Source organism: Vanacampus margaritifer, chromosome 7 (genome assembly GCF_051991255.1).
Source record: "Vanacampus margaritifer isolate UIUO_Vmar chromosome 7, RoL_Vmar_1.0, whole genome shotgun sequence".
Classification (NCBI taxonomy): Eukaryota; Metazoa; Chordata; class Actinopteri; order Syngnathiformes; family Syngnathidae; genus Vanacampus; species Vanacampus margaritifer.
In genome coordinates this window covers 8,702,300-8,725,511 of record NC_135438.1, presented here as the reverse complement: position 1 = coordinate 8,725,511, position 23,212 = coordinate 8,702,300, and the positions used below count along the sequence as shown (strand labels likewise).

The 23,212-nt window shown below is 39.3% G+C and overlaps 3 protein-coding genes and 1 long non-coding RNA gene across 8 annotated transcripts in view; 2 read left to right on the top strand and 2 right to left on the bottom strand.

Annotated features, from left to right (window-relative positions):
• LOC144055093 (CCN family member 1-like) overlaps positions 1-12,230 on the top strand; it is a 26,201-nt gene extending 13,971 nt beyond the window's left edge. For 2 of the 3 annotated variants that reach the window (XM_077570782.1, XM_077570778.1), the window contains exons 2-6: positions 3,962-4,175; positions 5,987-6,240; positions 6,901-7,045; positions 7,657-7,835; positions 9,657-12,230. In XM_077570782.1, coding sequence (XP_077426908.1) covers positions 3,965-4,175; positions 5,987-6,240; positions 6,901-7,045; positions 7,657-7,835; positions 9,657-9,971 — 1,104 coding nt within the window. In that variant the 5' untranslated portion in view covers positions 3,962-3,964 and the 3' untranslated portion in view covers positions 9,972-12,230. Of the gene's footprint in view, positions 1-2,288; positions 2,437-3,961; positions 4,176-5,986; positions 6,241-6,900; positions 7,046-7,656; positions 7,836-9,656 lie in introns of those variants that run through there. The other variant, XM_077570781.1, reaches the window with a different exon arrangement.
• Positions 5,610-11,761, bottom strand: LOC144055820 (uncharacterized). The gene is made up of 3 exons (XR_013294941.1): positions 11,603-11,761; positions 7,691-7,840; positions 5,610-6,216 (listed from the first exon to the last, which is right to left on the bottom strand). It is a non-coding gene; the product is annotated as an uncharacterized LOC144055820 (long non-coding RNA).
• A 374-nt stretch (positions 12,231-12,604) lies between the features above and the next one.
• On the bottom strand, positions 12,605-18,257 carry LOC144055640 (ATP-dependent RNA helicase DDX39A). The gene is made up of 10 exons (XM_077571803.1): positions 18,139-18,257; positions 16,868-17,075; positions 16,015-16,142; positions 15,558-15,834; positions 15,125-15,243; positions 14,332-14,463; positions 14,135-14,244; positions 13,306-13,450; positions 13,071-13,218; positions 12,605-12,820 (listed from the first exon to the last, which is right to left on the bottom strand). Exons 2-10 carry the CDS (start codon positions 17,073-17,075, stop codon positions 12,804-12,806), a joined length of 1,284 nt encoding a protein of 427 aa, XP_077427929.1. The 5' UTR covers positions 18,139-18,257; the 3' UTR covers positions 12,605-12,803.
• Positions 18,258-19,449: 1,192 nt separating this feature from the next.
• Positions 19,450-23,212, top strand: part of evi5l (ecotropic viral integration site 5 like) — a 31,980-nt gene continuing 28,217 nt past the window's right edge. For all 3 annotated transcript variants that reach the window (XM_077570902.1, XM_077570901.1, XM_077570900.1), the window contains exon 1: positions 19,450-19,775. The gene's annotated coding sequence lies outside the window, so the exon portion shown is untranslated. The remainder of the gene's footprint in view (positions 19,776-23,212) is intronic.

Here is a 23,212-nt window from a genome sequence, read left to right as displayed (position 1 = left end):
AAGGTAAGCTCAAGAACAGGGAAGGACCTTGATAAGATATTTGACTTCTAATATGAAGAGTTTCTCTCTTTTTCAGAAGCCACTCTTCTTTCAGTACTGGTTTACTTTCCATGGTGAGAGGAAATGAAACCAGATACCTCGCGTTGGTCCAGGCTAACACAAGCTAGCGCTGCCCAAAGACTTCCAGGCCAGCCTGTTCTACAGTAAACTTTAACATGACACAACTTTGTTTAAAAAAAACATGTGTTCAAACAAAAGTGTGGGTTTAGTGGCTTTTTTGGGTTGGTGTTTTTGTCAGAAAAGAACATAAGCTCCTTGCTTGTGGTTACAACTTACCAAGCTAAACAATGGAAAATGGAGCTGTAGGGCTTTTGATTATTATTTATTTTTACACTTCGAGTTGTTCTGTTTTTTTTTTACTTGTGTTGACGATGGCTTGCAAGGTCTTCTCCGCTGGCCTAAATATTATTAGAAGCCCTGCTTTACAACCTCAATTCAAATATTTTTTTCCATTAAATTGTATTAATTTATTATTCGCATATTTATTTTAGTATTCTCTTCCGTTCATAGCGTGTCTTGGCTGCACTGCTTCCAATACCTACGCGTGTGTGGATGTCAGATTGTTTTTTGTCAAATTAGATGTCAATCTCTATTTGCTGCCATATCAATTTGAACTGTCTTTGGCCTTCATAATCAGTAGTGCTTGTATAACATATTAGCAAAGGTAGTGTTGCTTTATCTGAATTTGAAATTAGATAATCAATGGGTTGGATCTCCAGCCCACAATGACTACAGTAATAAATTAGTTTTGGTATAGTTTTCAATCGGACATTTTATTGTTGCTAGGAACAAATGTCTGTCGTTTTTGTGTAAAATTGCCACACAGATGTCAATCCCAATTGATTTTCTAACAAATTCCACCTATTTTTTCAACACAACAAAAGTGGCTAAGGGAAAAAAACTTGAATAATTTTTTTTTCTTCTTTTGCCATTTTTGTTGAATTCAAGTTGAATTCCACAAAATGTCCCTGGGAAATTTCTCTTTTAACTTGCGCCGAAACACTTTTTAAAGACTTGTCCATGAGAGTTTGTAACATTGTCATTCACCACCGCAGATTCCCCAGTTCTCAAAATTGTCAACTTAAGTAAAAGTAGTGTTGTGGAAGCAGGTGTGGCTGCATACGTGTGGTTGAAAGAGGAAGACAGCCAACCAATTTGAGGCCAAAGCTCATAGGAGCTGCCCTTAAAACAATAATCCTGCTTCCACAGTACACTCAACCTCATCCAACCTTTTTCAAGGAATACTTTTGTATCAGCATTGTGTTGATTGACTGAAGATTGCAGAGTAACCGTAGGGGCAGAGTCCTGTCGCAAATAGCACAGATTAAGAGTAATTGACCTCCCCCCCCCCCCCACCCCAAAAAACATATTTTTAATTACTTATCAAATTGTAGATATATCACAAACTATGATCCCAAAACACTTAACTATAATTTCAAACTCATTTTACAGCATCACCTTTCAAAATAAAAGGCTTACAGATGCTTTCATTGAGGGAAAAAAATGTGCATGTAGGAAGTGTGCATGTAACTGTAACTTCCACAAACAACCCAGGCTAAACATACCCTGACATACGAAGCAGTTTTTTTCAGTTAAGATGTATTACTTCAACATATTTCCTTCATATTTTACTATCCTAATGAGACAGGGCTTTGATAAAATATGGTGGCATCTTAGAGTATTTGACCCCAAAAAAAAAGAGACAAAACAGCAAATAGGTTAGTTTTTCTGTCACCGGCGATTTTAAAAAAGCAGCCTCTATTTGAGTAAATACAATTTCTGAATAGTATAAAGTAAAATCAGGTCATACATTATGTCTTTATTCATTTAAATTTTTCGACAGAGTTCTGGAACAACAGGGAATTCCATCCCTCCTTACTTTTTCCAAAGGTGGAGGTCTCCTGAATGTTACCAGCTGAATATATTTACTCAGCTCTTGCAGAGTGCTGGCCACAAAGGCAGGAATGTGACTTGAAAGGGCCTGTTACATTTTAATTTTTAACCCATAAAATAAACACACAAGAGTGGCCCTGCTTTTTTTTCTTTTTTTTTATGAATGGCTCCATTCATTCCCAATAGAAAATGAGTTCTGTGGTAAAGCCACGCCCATTTGGAACGTCTGGCTCACTCCCTGCATACCTATTGGCCAGCAGTGAGTTGAGGGGCGGGCCCTGTCAGGTGGTATAAAGTGCTGTTTAGGCTGGTTGTCCCCATGGGGAACACTTGGATCAAGACCCGAAAAGGGACTGAGCTATTTAGGACTGACCATCCTTCAGTGGAGTAGTCGAGCTTGAATTTATATGTACATAACTTTATTTAATTAACATGGAATATGTAATGTGTCTTATTTTGCTGACAACAGCTCTCATCTCACAGGTAGGATGTTGTTTCCTCACTGAAGCTTGTGTGAAAAGTCCATTCACAGATTGGCTTAGGGACAACTATGCTACATGCTAGATGATAATGGAAAATGTGTTTGAGTCACAATGAGTGTACGCTATGTCCTTTCCAGATAATTTTTTTTTTATGGTGTCACTGTCTTTAGTAGGGCTATCAAATAATTTATGTTCATGGCTCTTGTGTTAGATACACTTCTAGGGAAGTCTGTTATACGCTTCCTGGTTCCTGTACTTAGCTCACTAACTTTATAACAAACTGGAATACAGTGGGGCAGCAAGTCTGACTAGTGGTTAGTACAGCTGCCTCACAGTTGAAGTTCTGGGCTCGAATCATGGCTCAGCCTTTTTGGGGTTTTGTTCCGGTACTCTCGCTTCCACCCAGTCCACATCCCCAGAACATGTATCCTATGTTAGGTTAAGACTAATTTGTGTAGTTGTTAGTGAGTCTATACTGTATTTGTCCTGCAATTTGCTAGCACTGTTGCCTCAAAGTCTGCTGAGATACGCTCCAACTCACCTAACGAGGACAAGCACTATAGAAAATGGATAGATAGGAAAAACAGTGTAACACATTCCATTCAGGGATGCTGGTTGACTTCCAATTAAGAAACAATTTTCCCCATTGTACATAATGGAAAGGGAATTACTGTAATCTTAATCTCTCTTTTTTTTTTTAACTCATGTACAGAATTCCTTTAAAAAACTATCGAAAAGAAAAAAAATGAAATGTCAAACTAAACTTTAATGGCTAAAGTGCAACATCTTAGTTTATATTATTCTTATTTGTGTTACAAATTAAAAAAATAAATAATACTAATACTAACATAAAAAACAGTGGGTATTCTTCTATCAACCCTTAATGAGGATGCTGCTTTCCTTACAGTGTAAAGTTTTGCAAAAAAGAAAAAAGCTAAAGAAAAATCACAACAAAAAAAAACCTTAATGCCCATTGAACTGGGGCCTTGCCAGATTTACAGAAATCTCACAAGACTCAGAAGTTGCTGTTTTCTGGATTATTATTATTATTATTATTATTATTTAGAAATTAATATTTCGTTTCATTTTATTTGATAGGGACAATGCACATTGATAAACAACAAATTAAGTTGTAAATATGCTAGATTTGCATCTGTAGTCCCCTGTACAAAAATACATTACAATACACATCACAAAGCAAAACAAAGTCAAGATAAAACAGGTTAAGAGCATTGCAATAAGACAACAGAATGTTGACAAGATAAAACAAAACAACATAAGAAGAGTTAATGGTCGCACTTCTGATTGTCCTTCAGCCAACATTTAAGATTTCCTTTGAAGGATGAGTATGAGGGACATTCCCTAATTGTGGAAGGCAGACTGTTCCAAATCAGGTTATCTCGCTATATCATAGCATAACAACTGTTAGCATTGGATCAATTCCAATACATTTTTTACAAATTTGGCTGAGCACTTTTAGTACTCATGTACTTTCTGTCTCTTGTCTGACAATATGGTTGTTTCAGGTGATGGCTATCTGTCCTGCGACGTGTGATTGTCCCGCGGGCCACCCAGTGTGCCCTCCGGGGGTTAGTACTGTACTAGATGGATGTGGGTGCTGCAAAGTGTGCGCTGCACAGCATAACCAAGACTGCAGTCCCATGAAGCCTTGTGACCATCACAAAGGGTTGGAGTGCAATTATGGGAACGACATCACGGAGCTCTGGGGTGTGTGCCGAGGTAAGGGGACAAATCCTGAATATATTTCGTACTAAAAGGCAAAATCAATAAAGAAATGCACTTGATGTGAGTAAAAAAAAAATGGCATGCATGTGAGCAAGGGTGCCATGAGATGCAAATTAATTTTTTTCTTTACCCATTGAAATGAATGCAAATGCCATTAATCCGTTCAAGCCTCCCCTCTTTTTTTAGTAACAAAAAAAAGAAGTCTATGACATTGTACTTTATGAAACATACACTAATATCAAAATTAAATAGAATGTAAAACATTAAATAATTTGTGAATCGTGATTTAATGCTGCAATCCAGTTCATTGTGCTGTCTTTTCTGGTGTGCCCATCTTGGCCACCAGGAGGCAGTACTCTAATATAGTCATGCATACACAAACGAAGAAGAATATATTTGTTGTACTACTACATAATGCCTGTGTCCAAATCACTGATTTGAATATATGACTGGGTAGGCTAAGACTTTTGAACCCGTAAGGCCGCCATATTGCTCCTCCCAAGAAACGTTTCTCAACATACAATCATATAAATTTACAGTATCGAAATTGGAGAACATTTGAGACAGTACTTAGTAGAAACAGCCTGGTTTATGATGTTCTAAATTTGTTAAACATAAACTTTCAACTGCCATCATAAAAATAGACTTTCCTCAGGCAAAGCTATCTTGTTTTAAATTCTCAAAGTGTAATTGTTTTAGGTGTGATTTAGTGTGACAGTAAACTTAATTTGGGAGTGATGTTAAACAGCTTGAGATCTCTTTTTGATTAATTGTTTACGATGTGCCAAACGGCTACTTATTGTGGAGTGAGTTAAATGTAGTTCACTGGCACCATACAGGACTTGCGTCCCAAATTTGCACTCACAAGTCATTGCAAAATAAATTGTCTGGATTACAGTTTATTTCTCATTAGTTGGGTCACCTGTATCTCAAGGCACACCTACTCGTTCCGAATTTTTTCTTAATTTAAGTTTTTCTACCTGCCACAGATAGCAGGATAAAATTGGTACTCTTAAATGCTATGTTTTCTGAACATGGTCACTTTAACTGACAACTAAACGGAAGCACTAAATCCAGTCCTTCTATTGTGGTGGTAAAAAGGATTGTGAAACCTAAAAGACAATGACATCTGTGTGTGAGCTCCCGGTATACGCGACAGCATGTAAGCCCTGCATAAGCACAAACATGACCGAGATGCTTAATGGTAGCAAAAGTAATGGAGATAAAAATAAGCGTCATGCCAGAGCTGCTCTACAAACTATGAATAGCAAGTCCTTCTTGCATTGGAGACAAGTAGTCTGACACTTCCTGTCTCCTCAGTTCCATTGACCTTTCAGTCTAAAACGTTGTTGCTATGGAACGTTATTGTGCTATACCGGAGTCACATTTCAGTGCTTAAATAAACGCTTGTGTGAATTCTTGTCATGCATTTCAGAAACGCACACGTCTCTTTGATACCTAATGAGGGGTGAATAATCCTGCGTCTTTAACAATCCATCTACCTCTAGATGTGAGTCTATTACAGAGACATTACGCCAGTTATTTCGCAATTTAAAAGAGTTTGAGGTGTCTTAATAAAAGGTCTCTGACATTCTTTGGTCAAAATGCATAAAGGATGAAGAATTACGGTAAAGTTAAATTTTGAAAATGTTGCAAACAGTATTTTGGATTTTATTTAATGTCACAGTTGAATAAAAATTTACCGTTTTTGTTCAGAATGGGCTTAAAGGGTTAAAGCACCACTATATTTATATATAAAAAAAAATGTTTTTAATCTATTATGATGTTCCCCTGTTGTTTCCCAGCCAAATCAGAAGGACGCACGTGCGACTACAGCGGCAGGATCTACCAGAATGGCGAGAGCTTCCGCGTGGGCTGCAAGCACCAGTGTACCTGCATGGATGGCGCTGTGGGCTGCGCGCCTCTTTGTGACCACAAACTGCCCCCGGCCTCGCCGTCGTGCCCTTTCCCTCAGCTGGTCAGGATGCCCGGCCAGTGCTGCTTCACCGTGGATTGCCACAAGGACACCTGGCACCTTCCAAACAAACATAACACAAAGGTTTGTTTTCCAGTGAACTACAAATATGGCAGAAAGTATTATACATTTCAGCATTTGTGGGTTAAATTGCCTGGTGGCTAGCATGTCTGTTTCACAGTTTTGAGGGTCTTGGTATGAGAGAGAAAAACATTTCTGAATCCATAAATTTAAGTTAAGCTTAATAACAGCTTTATAATTGCTTTTGGCATACTCAGTTGAAGAAATGGCATTGCTGTCATTTCTATGGCAACAAACTTGCATGCTGGGCTAACATTGGCGCTAACATTACATGGGTCGGTTCTGATTGTACTGCACACTTTAATGATAAAGTTGTTTCAAGACATTTGTGTCACACAAAAACACATTTTATTGGTGCTATAAGTAGTGGTTTAAGATAAACTGTTCACACTAACTGCCACCTAAAAATGAAATTAGCTTTCCAAGTACCACCATAATGACCAACAATAAAGTACGGTTGTAGGCAATGTATTTTCTGTGGAAGCTCTGGAACGCACATCCATGAAAAAACAAGGAACTGCTAAAGAGATAAGTGTTTTTATGATTGGAAAAGATTCCAGCAGGTAACCAATTGCGTGACTAATTACCTTTATTAATTATAATTACTAGTAATGGTTGCCAGTGTAAATTCCCCTTCAAAGTTGTTGTTTTGCTTTATCCTAGACAATCTTTCCGAAAAGGCGGCAACCCAAATCGGAGCGCCGACCCGCCCCTCGGTCTCATGAAAACGATCTGCCGGTGACTAATGAGATTGCGCCGCTTACGACGAGTGACTGGGAGGCTGAACGTGGCTACAAGCACCTGCCTGGTGAGACGACGGCATCAGGCTGACAGCCACCTTAAAGTGGAAGTCAACCATAAACATTTCTTGACAAAAATGTATGTATATAATAATAATATGTTATATGTGACCTCACAAGTCTAAACATGACATCCTGATTAATATTACATTTGTGGAATATGAGTTATGGAGCAAAAACCAGCTGTTTTTAGCCATCTCAGAGGGCGGCCATTTTGCCACCATTACAGCTGCTCAGGGCTCAGGCAACGACCAATTGCAGCTCACCTGTTTTCTGAAGCTGCGCTGGGATTGGTTATTACCTGAGCAACTGTGACGTCATCTTCAGTCGACAGCAAGTGGCAAAATGGCCGCCACTGAGATGGATATAAACAGCTGGATTTTGCTGCTTAACTCATATTCTACTAACACAATATTAACCAGAATACCATATTTAGACTAGTGAGGCTACATAGAACATATTATTGTAAAAACATAAAAAAATAAAATAAATGGGTTGACTTCCCCTGTAGGGCTCTGTCATTACCAACTGATATTATCCTCCCACTGCAATGAAACCTAAAGTCAAAACACTCTTATCTCAAGGCACCATTGTACATGTTTTCTGTCATTGTTTTCAGTGTGGGGCCACCAGAAGAAGTGTCCTATCCTCACCACCGATTGGTCCCAGTGCTCGCGTAGCTGCGGGACGGGCGTCTCCTCTCGCCTGTCCAACAAGAACCCCCAGTGCAAGCTGGAAAGAGAGACCAGACTGTGTACGGTGCGGCCGTGTAGCGCCGTACAGCCTCTTCCGAGCAAGGTAACCTTGAAGAAATATATTTACAGTGTATATAATGTTAGGCAGAGATACCGAGGAAAAAGTACTTATCGTCGCTTATCTCTTGCCAAGAGTAACCTTCCACACCTTATGATAACACCTGGCTGCAGAAAATCATACAACCTCTTATCTGTACTTGTTCGACTTTATGAAGGCAAACACAGTTTCTAACTTTTAGCCTGTTTTCATTTTATAAAAATAAATACATCAATGTATTTATTTTGGCACTAGTGTACAAAAGAAGGAAGGTCAAACGGTCCATTGAAAATTGTAGTTTGCTTTACTACACAATATTTAGTGACCTTTTTTTAATCTTGCACTCGACAAATACCATTAAATCCTGTGAATTTAATTTCTTTCTAAGCTCCATGTATCCCCCTGATTTGTTTTTTTTTTTGGGGGGGGGGGCGGTTGTTCACGTGATTTTTACAGTATTCCATTGAAAGAGGAATAAAATTATTTGTCCTCTTTGCGTGTTCCAAAACTTGAAGACAGATTTAATGTAAGAAAAAACACCTTTATTGATTAATTTAATCTAACAGAGCTCTCTGGACATCGTAACAGACTCCAATTCATCACTTAACAGGTGGAATTCAGAGCGCCGAAATGTGTCTCTTCCGCGTGTAAAATGGCTTCTTATAGTTAAAACCGACCGCCTCTCTTTCATTTGTAGACAAAACATACTCTCTGGGTACTTTTCCATGAGCAATGGCGAAAACAGAGTCAGGGGTGCGTGTTCAAAACAGATTCTGTCCTCAAGGACCAAATGTGTTTTCCCACAGAGAAGGAACTTCTAGACTAAATAAGTTTAAGGTCAAATTATACTGAGCTCAACACTACTTGCTTTACACGTCTATAAAACCTTTCAACATGGTTAATATAAAGAATTAAGATGTTAATAATGTATAACAATGGTTAATATATGAAATGAAGTATTAAAAATGTTAATAATATCTAACACCATATATTTAAAAATAATAATACTAAAAATAATAAAACCTACAGAAGAACTCTTCAAAAAATAAATTTACTGAATATAAAAACAAGTCAAAACAAAAATAAAAATAATTGTACAAAAAAAATCCAAAACTATTATGAAACACATGATGTATTCAAGTTTATGAATTGGGTTTTACCAATGGTTCATGCAGGGTCAATCAAAAACATGTGCCCCCCCACCCCCAAAAAAATTGAGAACCATGAGATGAATGTACCACTTTGCTACTTCCTTTCACAAAAATGTCTATTTTCACTGTTCTGTGGTAATCATTTTAAAAACTTGAACGCTTTCAACACTCGTCTTCTTTTGTGTTGATATACGCTCGTGCTATTGTACTGGGCACAGATTATTTCCTGTGCTACTGTGTTTGAGTTAATTTTAGTATATATATTATAGGCAGCCTCCAGTCAGCCGGGGCATTCCTGCCAAGCAACTGTCCATAGCTAAGCTCCGTGTGCTGGGTCTATATTAATGCTCTGTGTTGGACACACACCAGCAGCTCTTTGCCATGCTTGCTTAGCTTTAAGACTCTGGTGCCAAGGACAAGGAAAGAACAATGGCATATTTTCATACTATAGCACTTTGTAAAGCTGCTAAATTTGGCTGTTGGCTGACTTTATTTTTATAAAGAAAATGATCTTAAAGCCACATTTGCTCATTTTCACAGTTCCAATGAGACACTAGAACTGGGTGATGGTGACACAACTGAATAATTGGCATGGTGTGAATTATATAAAATTCTAATAAATATTTGCCTGATTATAGTGTAACATACACTTTTTATGTTATCTTTCCAATCGCAGAGAGGCAAGAAGTGCTCGGCCATGCAAAAATCTCAGTCACCCGTCCGCCTGTCATTTGGCGGATGCGTGAGCGTGCGCCTATACCGGCCCAACTTCTGCGGCCAGTGTTCAGACGGACGTTGCTGCGCCCCGCGTCGCACCCGCACCCTGCCAATTGACCTGACCTGCCCGAACGGCCAGCGTCTACAGAAGTCGGCCATGTTCATCCAGTCGTGCAAATGCAGCGAGGAGGCCTGCGGCCACCTGAACGACGTGGCCCTCCCGCCCCAGCGCTGGATGCACGGGGACATGCACAAATTCATAGAAAAGCAGTGATTTTTTTTTTTCTGAGGTTTTATTTAGAACAAGACGACGAGCCAGGTTTTATATTGTTTTTGTTTTTTGTCTCCAAGTGAGGAAGGCCCCCCCAGTTGTAATGTGTTTGGCTCGGGGTGCCTTTGTTCAGACGTGGGAGCTAAATTAGAGCCCTGATGCAGCCCTGGACTTCCCTCCCTCACGAAGGATAAGCTTGCTTATTCCGACTTGGATATTTTCGAGACCCTCCTGACAGGCAACAAGAGGAAAGGCTTTGCAAGGTACTTTGAAAACTGACTTCTAACTTAAGCAGTAATGCAAAATGTTAAGTGGAGTTCACAAAAAAACATTTTTCTGTGGTGTACAGTGAACCCTGCATATTCAGTTTGCCATTTTCAAATTCACCTATTCTTTTTTCTTTTATTTTTGTGAGTGGATGACTTCCCTGTTCTTTGCTGAAAATTTGATTTTGGAACGCTCCTGAAGAGAGTTGAGGAGCTCCATTTACACAAAAATAGTCCTTTGCCATCTTGGGATATCTATAAGTAATTAATTAAACCTTACAGGTGGGTATCAACTACTTGCGGATTGTCGCTTTTCGCAGCAGGGCGTGGTCCCTTGTCCCCCATGAAAAGCAGGGGTTTGCTGTAAGTAATGCCTTGAGATAAGAGTGGCCCTCCCTCGTTCTGTCTGACTGCACGTTTCAATGAATATTCATCATAGTGCAAATGGCCTCTATGGCAGACAGTAAACTCCATTGTTGCACAGAACAACTGGCTCCAGCATAAAATGGATACAGATGCCCAGGGGGGTAGCAGTTTGAGCATGTCCGCGTGGTAGAAGAAAACTCAATTCATCTCGCCCCCCACAAAAAATAAAACTAAATTCATATTTCTTGCACAAGAAGCAAGAGTTTGGCAAACAGAGAACAATTCCTCAAAATGATTATTATTTTTTTAAAAGGAGTTTCAAACGGTTCCATACCACTCCAAGCAGAAGTTTACTGACACTAACATAAAAAGAGAATTATACTTTGTGTATAGAAATGAATACCCAACAACTGTAAAATAAATAAATAAAAATTTGCCGCTAGCTTAATGCTATCCTGCGCAATTCAACCATTTAAGAAACAGAAATTTGTCACAAAAATGTAACATTTTGACAAACTACATAACAGTACTTACAGTCATATTCCTTAATTATCCTCTCTGTAGAACGACTAAATATTCAGAATTGAGACGATATGAAGTTTGAACTACTCTTGAAGCAAGATAATCACATTATCAATCTGGCAGGTGAAGTTATGCTGCATTCGTGGATGGTCGGAAATTGGATATATCCAAGTTGTTTTTTTCCCAGACCCGAAAACGTTCGAGGCTAAAGTAAACAACGAAAATGGTGGATATTGATAAATTGTTTTATATCTTGGTCCTCAAAACTAATTTTGACCTCCATCAAACTTGCCTTATCGCAATTTTGCTTTATTTTATTTTAAATCTTATTTCATTAGCATTTCATACAGTTCAGTAGTTCACAGTATAGTGAGGGAGATAGCGGCATTCTGTCACGTACGTTGTGTTACTGAAGTTATCTCGAATATTTATGAATGAAGAAAGCCATCTAGTTTTATACTCGACTATATTGTGTTTTACCATTCACGGCCTGTGTGTTTCCAACGGGGTCGCCATTGTAGAGTGACGTCACATTATAGTCCATCGTGAAGTCGGGGTGCTTTTTTTTCCAACTTCGCAAGTGGAATTTCCGAGTTCGAGGTGGCGTTCTCGTACACACTTCCTGGTTTGAGCTCGGAAAATTGCGACTTCCGACCATCCTCGAATGCAGACGCAGCCCGCTGCAATATGATTGGCTGGTGCTGTGGTTATCATAGTAGTAGTAGTAGAAGAAAGCGTGGAATTGTTAATCGCCGGTTTAGGTTGGCACATCTGCTTAACAGTTCTTAGATTTAGGTTTGTGTTTGTGTGGGACTGTGGGTTTCTCCGGGTACTCCAACTCCCTCTAAATTATCCGAGTGAATGGTATGGGTTCGCAGTCGTAAGTATGGAACACTCTTAACACAACACATTCCGCAGGTTAACCTTTGAGTGTACCCCACTGAAGCCACAAACTTTTGACACTATACTGTATCATCCTGTGCTGCATTGATAACCCTGACAACCAGCAAAAGCTTTTTGTTTTGGTGGGCGTTGTTGAGTTTGTTTTCAAGTATTTTTTTAGTCCATGCTGCTTTAGAGTTGATTCTATAATAAATGGTTTACTCAACCTAAGTCTAATATTTGATATGTATATTTCAGATTTTTCTGTAGGTAGCGACAAATGAGTATGGATGTCAAAAGTGCCTTTAAGCGTTTTAAATCTTAACTTGATGAAACACTTCCCTCTGTTGGACAGGGTCACCTTATACAGACTTAACTCAGGGACTTGGCTCGATTTTCATATAATGGATGATTGATCCATGAACCAGCTTTTATAAAGCCCTCGGGGTACCATACTACATTAACAGGGGAAAAATATGAAAGAACAATCAAAATGTTTTATAACCATTTACAGGTTAAATGTTTTGAACTTTAATAACAGTTTTGTTTTAATTATGTAGTTGGCCAAATCTAATGCAAATAAACACTTCACTAACAAAATAAGGTATAAAATGTTTATTTCCTCAACGAAGCATCATTGCTTAAAAAGAAAAACACTACAACAAGCAACAACATGTTAAAATGAAAAAAGAAATATTAAACTTGCCAACATGTAATGGCAGTGAAACATTGCTTCTTGTTTTCCTTAACAAAAAAAAAAAACGCAAGAGGGTCAACATCATCACTGGAAACTTCTGATTCATCTGGACTGTTCAACTGCAGAAAAAAAGAGAGAAAAGGAAGCAGTGACACAAATGAAACACTGTAAAAATATTGAATCTTATCGTCTAGCCCAACGGTATATTACTAATAGCATCATTTAAATTGCGACCTCAAAATGAGGCTTCAGACTGAGCAGTAGATGCATTCTGTTGTGGCTAAAAATGGGGCATGCGTGTTACATTAGTGCAGAATTAGTCACCCCTCATTGCTGAGAAGATGGATGATGCAATCAAGCAGAACTCACTGTAAGTGGAGATATCAATCTCCTCTGGCAACTCGGCCACGTTGACCTCAAAGCGGTCTTGGACCTCGTTCAGGGTCTTGGCGTCAGTCTCGTCGGACACAAAACTGATGGCCAGGCCTTTGGTGCCAAACCTGCCGGCGCGAGCCACCTGCAAAGAAGAGGACAGGGGGAAAGGTGAGAGGGATTTATGGGGGTGAGTAAACCACTACACAGGGATTACTACACCGCAACTGACCCTGTGCAGGTACGAGTCGGAGTCCTCGGGCATGTCGTAATTGAAGACGATGTTGACCCGCTCGATGTCCATGCCTCGGCCGAACAGGTTGGTGGCTACCAGGATCCGCCGTTGGAAGTCTTTAAATTGCTGGTACCGGGATAACCTGCAACAGCAGATATAAGGAGGAGTTATTATCATATGGAGTACCTCAAGGATCAGGTATTGGATCACAATTTAGCCTGCAGATGCTCATGTTTTTAATGAGGAAAAATAGCACTCTATAACAAAGTACGTCATAAAAACACATTGCATTAATTAAACAGCATCTTCTTGCTGCTCCATCAGGTGTGGCCACCAGGGGGCGGTAGATAGACGGCCATACTGCTTAATAAGGCTCATCTCTCATCAGGACAGATATGACCGAAGTACCGCTAATGTCAGTTGAGTTGCTCCATTTTTTGTGTTCAAATATCCATTGCTTAAAGGATTATATGTACATAGTGGCACTAAACTGCTTGAAGCTTCATTTTAAAATATTTGCTTATTTGGCCCTTAACGTGGGTTTGATCTCTGAGTCGGTATCAAATATTCAGAGGAGCTCATTTGATCATTTTAAAATATTTAAGGATCACGTTTGCATTAGGAGAAGTAATTTAAAATAAAAAAAGTTTTGTAGGATTTGATGTTAAAGGGAAAATGTTTCAAAGCTTGTCAAGAAGCAAAAAGAAAAATAATAAATAAAATTATTTTATAATAATGTCATTGTAATTTGCTTGTTCTAGAAGCAAAGGGTAGATTTACCCAACCCCCTTTTCGCCAAATAAGGAATAAGATGACAGGCTCCCACCTCTGCTCCTGGACCATGCCTCCGTGGATGGCGATGGCCGGGAAGTTCTGCTCCACCAGCAGTTGGGACAGCGCCACGCAGCGATGCACCGACTTGACAAATATCACCACCTGATGGGACCAAGTCACGCCACTTTTAGTAAGCATCGTTCTAAAAGTTCACATTTATCTCATCGCGCTGCATTTTAATCTCCATACCTGGTTGAACTCGAGCACGTCGAGCAGGTCGAAGAGCTTTCGGTTCTTCTCGCTGTCTTTCAACTTGCAGTAATACTGCTGCAGGCCGTGAAGGGTCAGCTTGGTCTCATCATCCACAAACACCTCCATGGGCTACAACATGAGATGACATTAGTCTCTCTAACCATTGCATTGTTACAGGTTATGTGCTTGGAAGTGCGTGTGTGTGTTGTCTTGGGCAGCATGAGAGCTAAGGAGTGAGGATGACCCTGGCTTTGCCACCCAAGCGCATCACTTTAGCCCTCTGATATGGCCACTTATGGCACTGACAGCCACAATTGGGCAAAGCTAGAGGGCCACATCACTGAAGAGACACAAAATGAACAGCACGAGTGTGTGGTTTCGTTTGGACTCATGAGCGCAACCTTTAAAGTTGCAAAAAAAAAGAAGAAGAAGTCATTGTTTAATTCAAAGTAAAACTCGCCTATTACTGTGTATATATATATTATAATTATAAGATCAGAATATTCCGTGATTTTATTTTTTATAGTTTGAATTAGTATTGCCAACATTTACCAAAAACACTAAATTTACAATCTCAAGTTAGAATACTATATCAACATAAATAGAATTCTTAATATAGAAATTTGGTAAGGCTTTGCCTTCTGGAAAGGTTTGCATTTAACTTGCCTTAAGTTCCACTTTTTGATTTGAACTTGTTTGTTTTTAAAATTGCTGAGTGTGTTACATTAACTCTTTCAGCAAAATCTCTGTTTGTTTTTAACTGTCGTACGTGACCAAGTTGACAACTTACGTCCTGCATGAACTTGCGGCACACCGGGCGGATCTCCTTGCTTAGCGTGGCGCTGAACATCATGACTTGCTTCTCGTGGGGCGTCAGCCGGAAGATCTCCTGGATGTCATGTCTCATGTCTGTCAAAAAGACATGCAGCCACATTGGCATCACCGCTCCAACATACTTTTAACTCTGGCTGAAGCTATCAAGTATTTTGTAGCCATGAATTAGATAATAATTGATTTTGCATTATCAATCAATACCACCCGTGAGGTGCAAATATTTTTGTCCACTAGGGGTCACAATCCTTGCATCATTATAGTAAAACTGTACAAAAATTCCACGAACAAACACTAACTGTAGCAGACTCAGGATAAACTGTAGCATGTAAGGTGAACGCTCTACATCTACTACACTTTTTTGGGGTTTGCCAACCATCCGCATCACTCACCCAGCTGCTCAAGCATCTTGTCGCACTCGTCCAGTACAAAGTGCTTGATGTTCTTCACGCTGAGGTTCTTGTTGCGGATGAGGGCCAAGGTGCGCCCGGGCGTGCCCACCACGATGTGCGGGCAGCTCTGCCGCAGGGTGTCCTCGTCCTTCTTGATGGCCATGCCGCCAAAGAAGACCGACACTTTGACGCTGGACATGTACTTGGAGAAGCGCTCGTACTCTTTGCTGATCTGGAAGGCCAGCTCGCGAGTGTGGCACATGACCAGGACGGACACCTGGCATGTAGGAAACACACATTAGCCTCACTTTTAGCGCCATTTTGTCGCATTATTTCTAAATCATACTGAAATCTTCAAGGATAAAAAAAAAAATCTGCTCTCTCACTCCTCTAGACTTCCACGTTCTAATTTTAAAACAATCAGTACCATAGGAAATAATGTAAAAGGTGCACTCACTTGTCCATCCACAGGTTCAATCTGCTGCAAGGTGGCAAGCACAAACACGGCCGTCTTTCCCATACCGGACTTGGCTTGACACAGAATGTCCATGCCCAGGATGGCTTGAGGGATACACTCGTGCTGGACTGAAAAGACAACAAAACGGCTGATAAGAGACTAGAAAAAGTTCACACTTTTGACATAATGAATATGGATAACCTGACAGAAAAACATTCTTATCAACAATCAAACACACACACAAAAACATTCAGAGAAGACATATTTGAAATACATGGCCCTTGAAATGTTTTCTAAACCAATATTTACTGTAATAATAACTGCACTATTATGTTAGCATAGAACAGTGTTAAGACTACTATACATTATGCCGCCACAGCAGGAACAAACTGTCATAAACTGTATCACAGTAACATTCAAATCAAAATCAAACTGTGAACCTGGAGAGATATGAACATTGAGTTGTTGTTTTTTTAAATTCCCCATGAAGAGGGTGTACATTGTGTTGCTGATGAACCCACATGCATCTAAAAAAAAAAAAATTGGGGGGAACTTAATTTATTTTAAGTCATTACACACAGAAATATTTTGTATTTTATTATTTTTTAGAATTCTGATTGAAGCTTACAACTAACAAAAACCCAAATTCGACATCTTGAGAATTATAGTACATAGAATTTCACCTTTGAAAACTATTTCCCCTAAGTGTTTGATAATTTGCAAAAAATGAGAATCTGAGCAAGCCAAGTCTGTTGCACTGAGACAAGGCTTCAAATTTTCCTATAAACTCATGGCAGCGAAAAACAACGCTTAACCCCAATTGATTCTGGTACAGTATATGCACAGCATTTACCTTCAGATGGATGCTCAAAACCACAGTCAATGATGGCACGGAGGAGCTCGGGCTTGAGGAGGAAATCTCGGAATCCGGAGCTGTGGATGGATACGTACGACCCCTTCACGGCCTTCTTGTTTGCCGGGGTCGAACTCTCCAGGGTTCCTTGGGGCTCCTCTTCCTCTTCATAGTCCAGAAGTTCATTGTCAACGTCAGCTTCAGCCATCTGTGAGTGAGTAAAACATACCGGGATCAGCTGTGTAGGCAATGTTCATTTTACAGCATTGTGATATATATATATATATATATATATATATATATATATATATATATATATATATTTCTTACTAGTTCATATTATGATCTTGTTCAAAATGGCCCATTTACAGGGGGGAAAGTTCACAATGGTTATTTTATTCTAACGCCTGTGAAATGGATCTAGAAGTCTACAATTTAATACAAACAGGAGTATAAGGGCGGCAGAGAGCACTCTCCCGAGTGATGTGTTAATCTTCCTGATATATTTTCCTAACCCTGCTAAACTGGAACTCTCATGATTAAAGCAGAAAGTGTAAATCAAGACAAAAATCCCGTGGGTGCAAATAAGAAAACAGTTCATGTGGATTCGTCTCCTCCAAGAGGAAATTATTCCATCCTACTGTTGCATTTGTAGAGGAACATTTTCATTGTTACTTGAGCAGACTTCGTATGTTTAAACCACTGCGTTTACATTTCAATTGAACGCTTCCAGTGTGTTAATTCGCAACAAGCTCCAAATACGAGAGCTGCATCAAACGTGCACGTAAAGTTTTCGAACCAAGTGATTAATTATTATACCTATCCGATGTGTTTTATTAGGCCTAATTACATACCCCGCTTCGCTAGTGTAGAACGACGTACAGCGTGCTCAATGGAGCCATTTCACGCTTCGTCGCAGCTAGTTAGCAAGCTAGCGGCTAAATGCGAAGCACGATTTTAATTCATCAACCGCCAATGCTACAACTCACTGACGCTGGCATGACTTCACGTTTTGTACTTTTAAAAATAACGATTTGTTCGCGGTACATTGATACCCAAAAGACGATTTCGGTCGAATTCCTAGACCGAGCATCAACGCGGTTAGCTTATCTCGGTTAGCCTACTAGCCAGCGCGCAACCATCAACTGAGGCCTACTTTACAATTACATAATATTTTATAATAACTACGAGTAAATTGAAACAAATGCTACGTGTGTTCATACTAGCATGGCGACCCGTTGGTGTGGACATATGAAACGATCGTAAATTACCTTCCAAAAGCTTTATTCTTTGTTTGTCCCACCGACGTCGATGAAATGACTCTGCACGCTAGCAAGTATTCACGGCACAGTGAGCGGCACACATCCGCGGTGCGTTCAAGTACCTATCGGCAACGGCAAATTTTTGGGCGCTCGTTACCGTGTTATAAGCAAAGCAACAAATGCAAGACTCCACGTAATTTGATATTTTATTTTAGATGTAGTATAATGTGTTAAGTTAGTTAAATGCCACGATGAAGGCATCTAATAAAATATCACAAAAAGGATTATTAGCATATTCAAAATGTACAAATAATCCTGAAGTTATCATTCGTGGGCCTCCAGCTGTCGTTCAGCGGGAGCAGCTGCGTGTTGATGCCACAAGATGGTGGCACAGCACTTAAAATGGAAAGGATGAAAAAGAATTTGGGCAACCCCATGACTAAAGCTGCATGAAGCTTTTTCTCCTCCCAATAGCTTTAGAAAATAAATCACGTGCAAATAATTTAGATCATAGTTTCAAACTACTACATTGTCATTTTTAATGTAAGATTACTGGAGTGCAAAAACATGGATGCTCAAAGTATGTGTCTTAACCGATATGCAACACCAAATAGCAGCAAACAGCAAATATTACCATAGAAATTCACAGTTCAGTTACATATATATTATTATTATTATTATTTCTCTATCTCACAAGAGTGGAAAGCATTGCATTATATCCAAAGTATGTTTAACCAATTCATAAACAGTTATGACATTTACCTCAATTTACGACCTTGCAGTGGTGCATGTTCCATGATCTCAAAGTGTCATTACTAAGTCATGCTTAAACTAAAGTGAAGCATGGGCTATTTATGACTCTTGTTATTACATACCCAGAGCTATTTATTTCAATTTTAAGTACAGTTTTACCCTTGAATATATTATTATGTGCCTACACTTATGTATGTATGTATGTATGTTTCTTTCTTTCTATCTATCTATCTATCTATCTATCTATCTATCTATCTATCTATCTATCTATCTATCTATCTATCTATCTATCTATCTATCTATCTATCTATCTATCTATCTATCTATCTATCTCAATCAATTCCTATGCGTGCACCTCTGTGCAACACCTGCAAGCCCCGCCTTTCATCATAATAAATATCGACGGTGATTGGCTGCTGTCGCAATTCTTCCACGCAACCGCCTGTAGTTTCGGCAGGCGATTGGCCGGTGACTTGCCAATCAATCCCATTTCTCCACGCTGATTGGCTCGCTCCTCCCTTGACGGCTGCCGAATGCCAGCCATTCTAAATGATTTCCTCGTCGTGATTGATGCCGTTTGCCCCGATTCCCCTGTTGAGTCGGCGGCTACACCGCGTTGCTGTCATGTTGTTTTTTTTCCGCCGATTTTGAACTAAAAATATACAAACGTTAACTAACACATTACTTGGTGGCTTCAATTTGTCTGGAGCGCAGCTGTCGAGGCTGGCAGCGCCGGGAGGGATGGCACTTCGTTGGACGCTATCCGAGTGTGTTTCCTTCGACGGTCTATTAAGATTTTAATTGGCAGATAACACGGCCAGTGTTGATATTTAGACGCTGCTGTGGTAGGGGACACTGAAACTGCACTGCTGCGATATGGAAAAACGCGTATGGTAAGCGTTTATGTTTTATATTTGTATTCATTTAGCTAGTTGACAATGTTGTTGCGAGACCACCTTGGTGGTTCGTGTCAAATTGCACTGCTAAACTACAACGCAGGCCCACCTAGCTTAAACATCGATGGATGTCGGCATAAATGTTAAAATGTTCTACTCCTCCTCGTTGTAGCATTATTATGCGTGCTCATTTTCCGTGCTACATTCCGTCGCATGTCCTGTTAAACAAGACGCCGACATTCACTTTCATTAGCATACCCGGTTTATGCATCACAATCATCTTCTTATTTGCAGGGAAATTATGTCGCATGGCCATGCCTGTTGTGTTGTCCTGCTCTCGTTTTACGCTGTTACACAATCACGCTGCTGTCGTGGGAAGCCGGTGGTCTATGCACTCCCTCCCGGGAGGAGATGCCGTTTAAAACCACAGATGTTAATTCCGCCTCAGCCGTGGATTGACTGCTAGTATCCTAGTTACAAAGCAGGCCTGCTCTGATATGGGAGATGAGCTGTCATGTTGGTGACTGTGACTAGTCTATTATGGAAAATGACATGATATTAAATGACTGCGTTGGAACAATGAAATCTATGAAGTAAGACAATTACTTGGTACTCATTTTTTTCTCAGGGGAAAAAAAGTGACTTGCTGGATTTGAGGGACTCATTTTGTACCTGGCAACTAATTGGAGCACAGGGCTTAAAGCAAAACAAGGGCCCCTATTTGAGGAACTACAGTTTTCCGTTATATTTGAGGGTAAACATTGATAGGCTACTAGTTGTTTCTTCCTCTTCCAGGTATTCGTCAAAATGTACATACAACATATGAGATTACAAATTAATTTTTTGGCAATGGACAATTACGAGTTTATGTCACAAGTTACTTGGTGAAAGGACGCTCTTGATCATTGTAATTTGATTTGTGAGGATTATTTTAATTTCGAAATGTGATGACATGACTACTATAACAATCCGCATGGTTTGTATGCTAATCACAGGCAACAGCAATACAATATGTCGTTTGTTTTCACCGTGTAAAGGAAGAATTTGCATTGCGGGAAATATCAGAAATGCCCGGATGATCGGAAAAGTCTATATGTTCTCTGTCCCCACAAGTGTAAACTTGGTATTTTGATAAATATTGCGTTAGTGTCTTAATAGACACAGGTCGTCTGGTTTCTGGATTTGGTCTCGTGACATTCCTAATGCGAGCCCGAGGGAAGTTTGATGTCAATTTCAGTCGACAGCAGAGGGCGGTAAAAGGCCATAATGGCAGCCCCTTGAGATGGAGGAAAATGGATGGATTAATTTGCTTAATTCTTATTCCACTGACGCAATATTAAGCAGAATCCATATTTCGATTAGTGGGGTCACATAGAGCATATTGTTGCATACAATTGTTTTTGTCTTGCGTTCACCTTTAAATTCACATTGTTGTGGAAATGATATGCAGTGGAGTGGAGTGTGGACCCCCATGTGGTCACGTTTCGACACTCGCTAATTCACCTACAGTATTCGCTGATCTTTTTTCAATATTTTTTTCAATTTTTTCAATAATTTTTTTATCCCTTCCCCCATTTTCATAGAAAATAAAATATGATTATCTGTGGGTTTTTTTAAATATTTTTCTTAATGTTAAAAATGTATTCTTTTCTTCACATTTTTAAATATTTTTTTAATGTTAAAAATGTATTATTTTCTTCTCCAATGCATTTCTACACAGATTTTTGCTATTCCTTATGAATAGCGGACGTCAAGAGCCATGGAGGGAAATTGCTACTATATATGGTAACCTGGAAAACTTTGGAAATCACTCTTCCATCACATGACTACTCAATATATCTCTGTACCAAGTCATTGATCATAGTCTTTTGACTGTAATCACGTCTTGAACCACTGATGAAGTGATGAGTACAATGAGATAAAATCCTTGTAATGTGCAAAGGGTATACTGTGTCACACATTTCCGTCCTGAGTATAACTTACTTCCTGGTGATGTTGATTATTTTTTGTTTGAAGTACTTTAAGTCTTCTTGACGTTATCTCATGGCCACAGACCCTAAAAAGACATACTACACTTGTGACTCACTCACCCCTTTATCTCATTCATTCAGTACTTGCCTCTACTCTGGCCTCATAACACAGCTATGTGAGAGTTACAAAGTCTTTGGGATAAGCAATCAGAATTTTGTATGTTTGTCTGAGTGTGAATGAGACACTTTTATGTACTGTATGTTTTAACAGGTTTACAAACTATATGAATATGAAGATAGCTTCTGGTATTTTTTTTTAACCACAGATAGACACTTTAATCCAAAGGTTGGACTTCCTCTCATTGCTGACAGGGAGCAGCTTGCTGAACTGCCCTCGAGAGCAGCAGCTCTTCTCGCTGTATGATTGCTCTTGTACTCCATCTTATTGTTCCTGTAGGCTGCACTTTTGTAACTGGATATGACGAGCACCGTTGACTGCACATTGACTGAATTGTGCTGCGCTGTCTGCTGCTTCTTGGAGTCATACCAATATGCAAACAGTGTCCAAATAAGTAAATTGGGCAGGAATCAAAATATAGCCCTTTAAATGTTTTGGGGAACTTCAGTAAAACTGACTATTAATTTTTTTCTTCGTTTTGTTCTTTCACTTTATTCACTATCAGGGTGATATAGCTTAAAATTTCTATCACATTATACATTGAAATAGAAATCCTTTATTATTTTTACTCTTAAGTTTAAGTCACAATTTATACAGCTATGTGAAAGGTAAAGGCAAAAAATGTATAATGTGATATGAATTTTAGGCCAACCCTACTCTAGTCTTGATTTCACATTAGCTTAGCGGTGAACATGGCTTATCCATCTTATCCCATCCACTCTCCTCCTGTGTTAAATGCTTAGCTATTCTTTGTTGTCCTTTACTGAGAATGATATTTCTCAGATATAGTTTATCCGCCGCCATGGAGGCAAGGATGCCTTTCGGGACTCGAGGGAATTTCGCACCTTTAATGACAGCCGCTAGCTGTGCTAAATAGACAGCCGCAGACGTGCTGAAGCCATTTTCAAACTTTTGCAAAAGAGATCGTAAATCTCAATGAGTTAAAGGTTGTGAACAAAAAGTAACAACTGAGGCAGTGTTGTCATGATACAAAAATTCTGACTCGATACTATACCTGTATAAAGTACCATAATATTTATAGTACTCAAACGATACAATGGCAAAAGCCTAAAACATCAGTAAAAGCAGTGGAATTGTGGGTGGCAAAATATAGAACTTAAATTTATTCTTTGTATTTTTATTAAAACAATATTAGGTATGCATTTGTAAGTTAAAAAATGCTGCATGCGACCTGCAATTGTTTTTCTCATCAATAGCAAACTAGGAGAAGTGTATAACACTCAGGGCTACTCCGTTTGTGCTGTATGAAGGTTTATCATTAACGC

Excerpts from the sequence above, each read along its gene's own strand:
- LOC144055640 (XM_077571803.1), bottom strand. The coding sequence starts at position 17,075 with ATGGCTGAAGCTGACGTTGACAATGAACTTCTGGACTATGAAGAGGAA. Across the intron at positions 15,835-16,014 it reads TTGAACCTGTGGATGGACAA|GTGTCCGTCCTGGTCATGTG; the intron begins GTGAGTGCACCT and ends CCTACATGCCAG. Across the intron at positions 14,464-15,124 it reads GCCGCAAGTTCATGCAGGAC|CCCATGGAGGTGTTTGTGGA; the intron begins GTAAGTTGTCAA and ends CTCATGTTGTAG.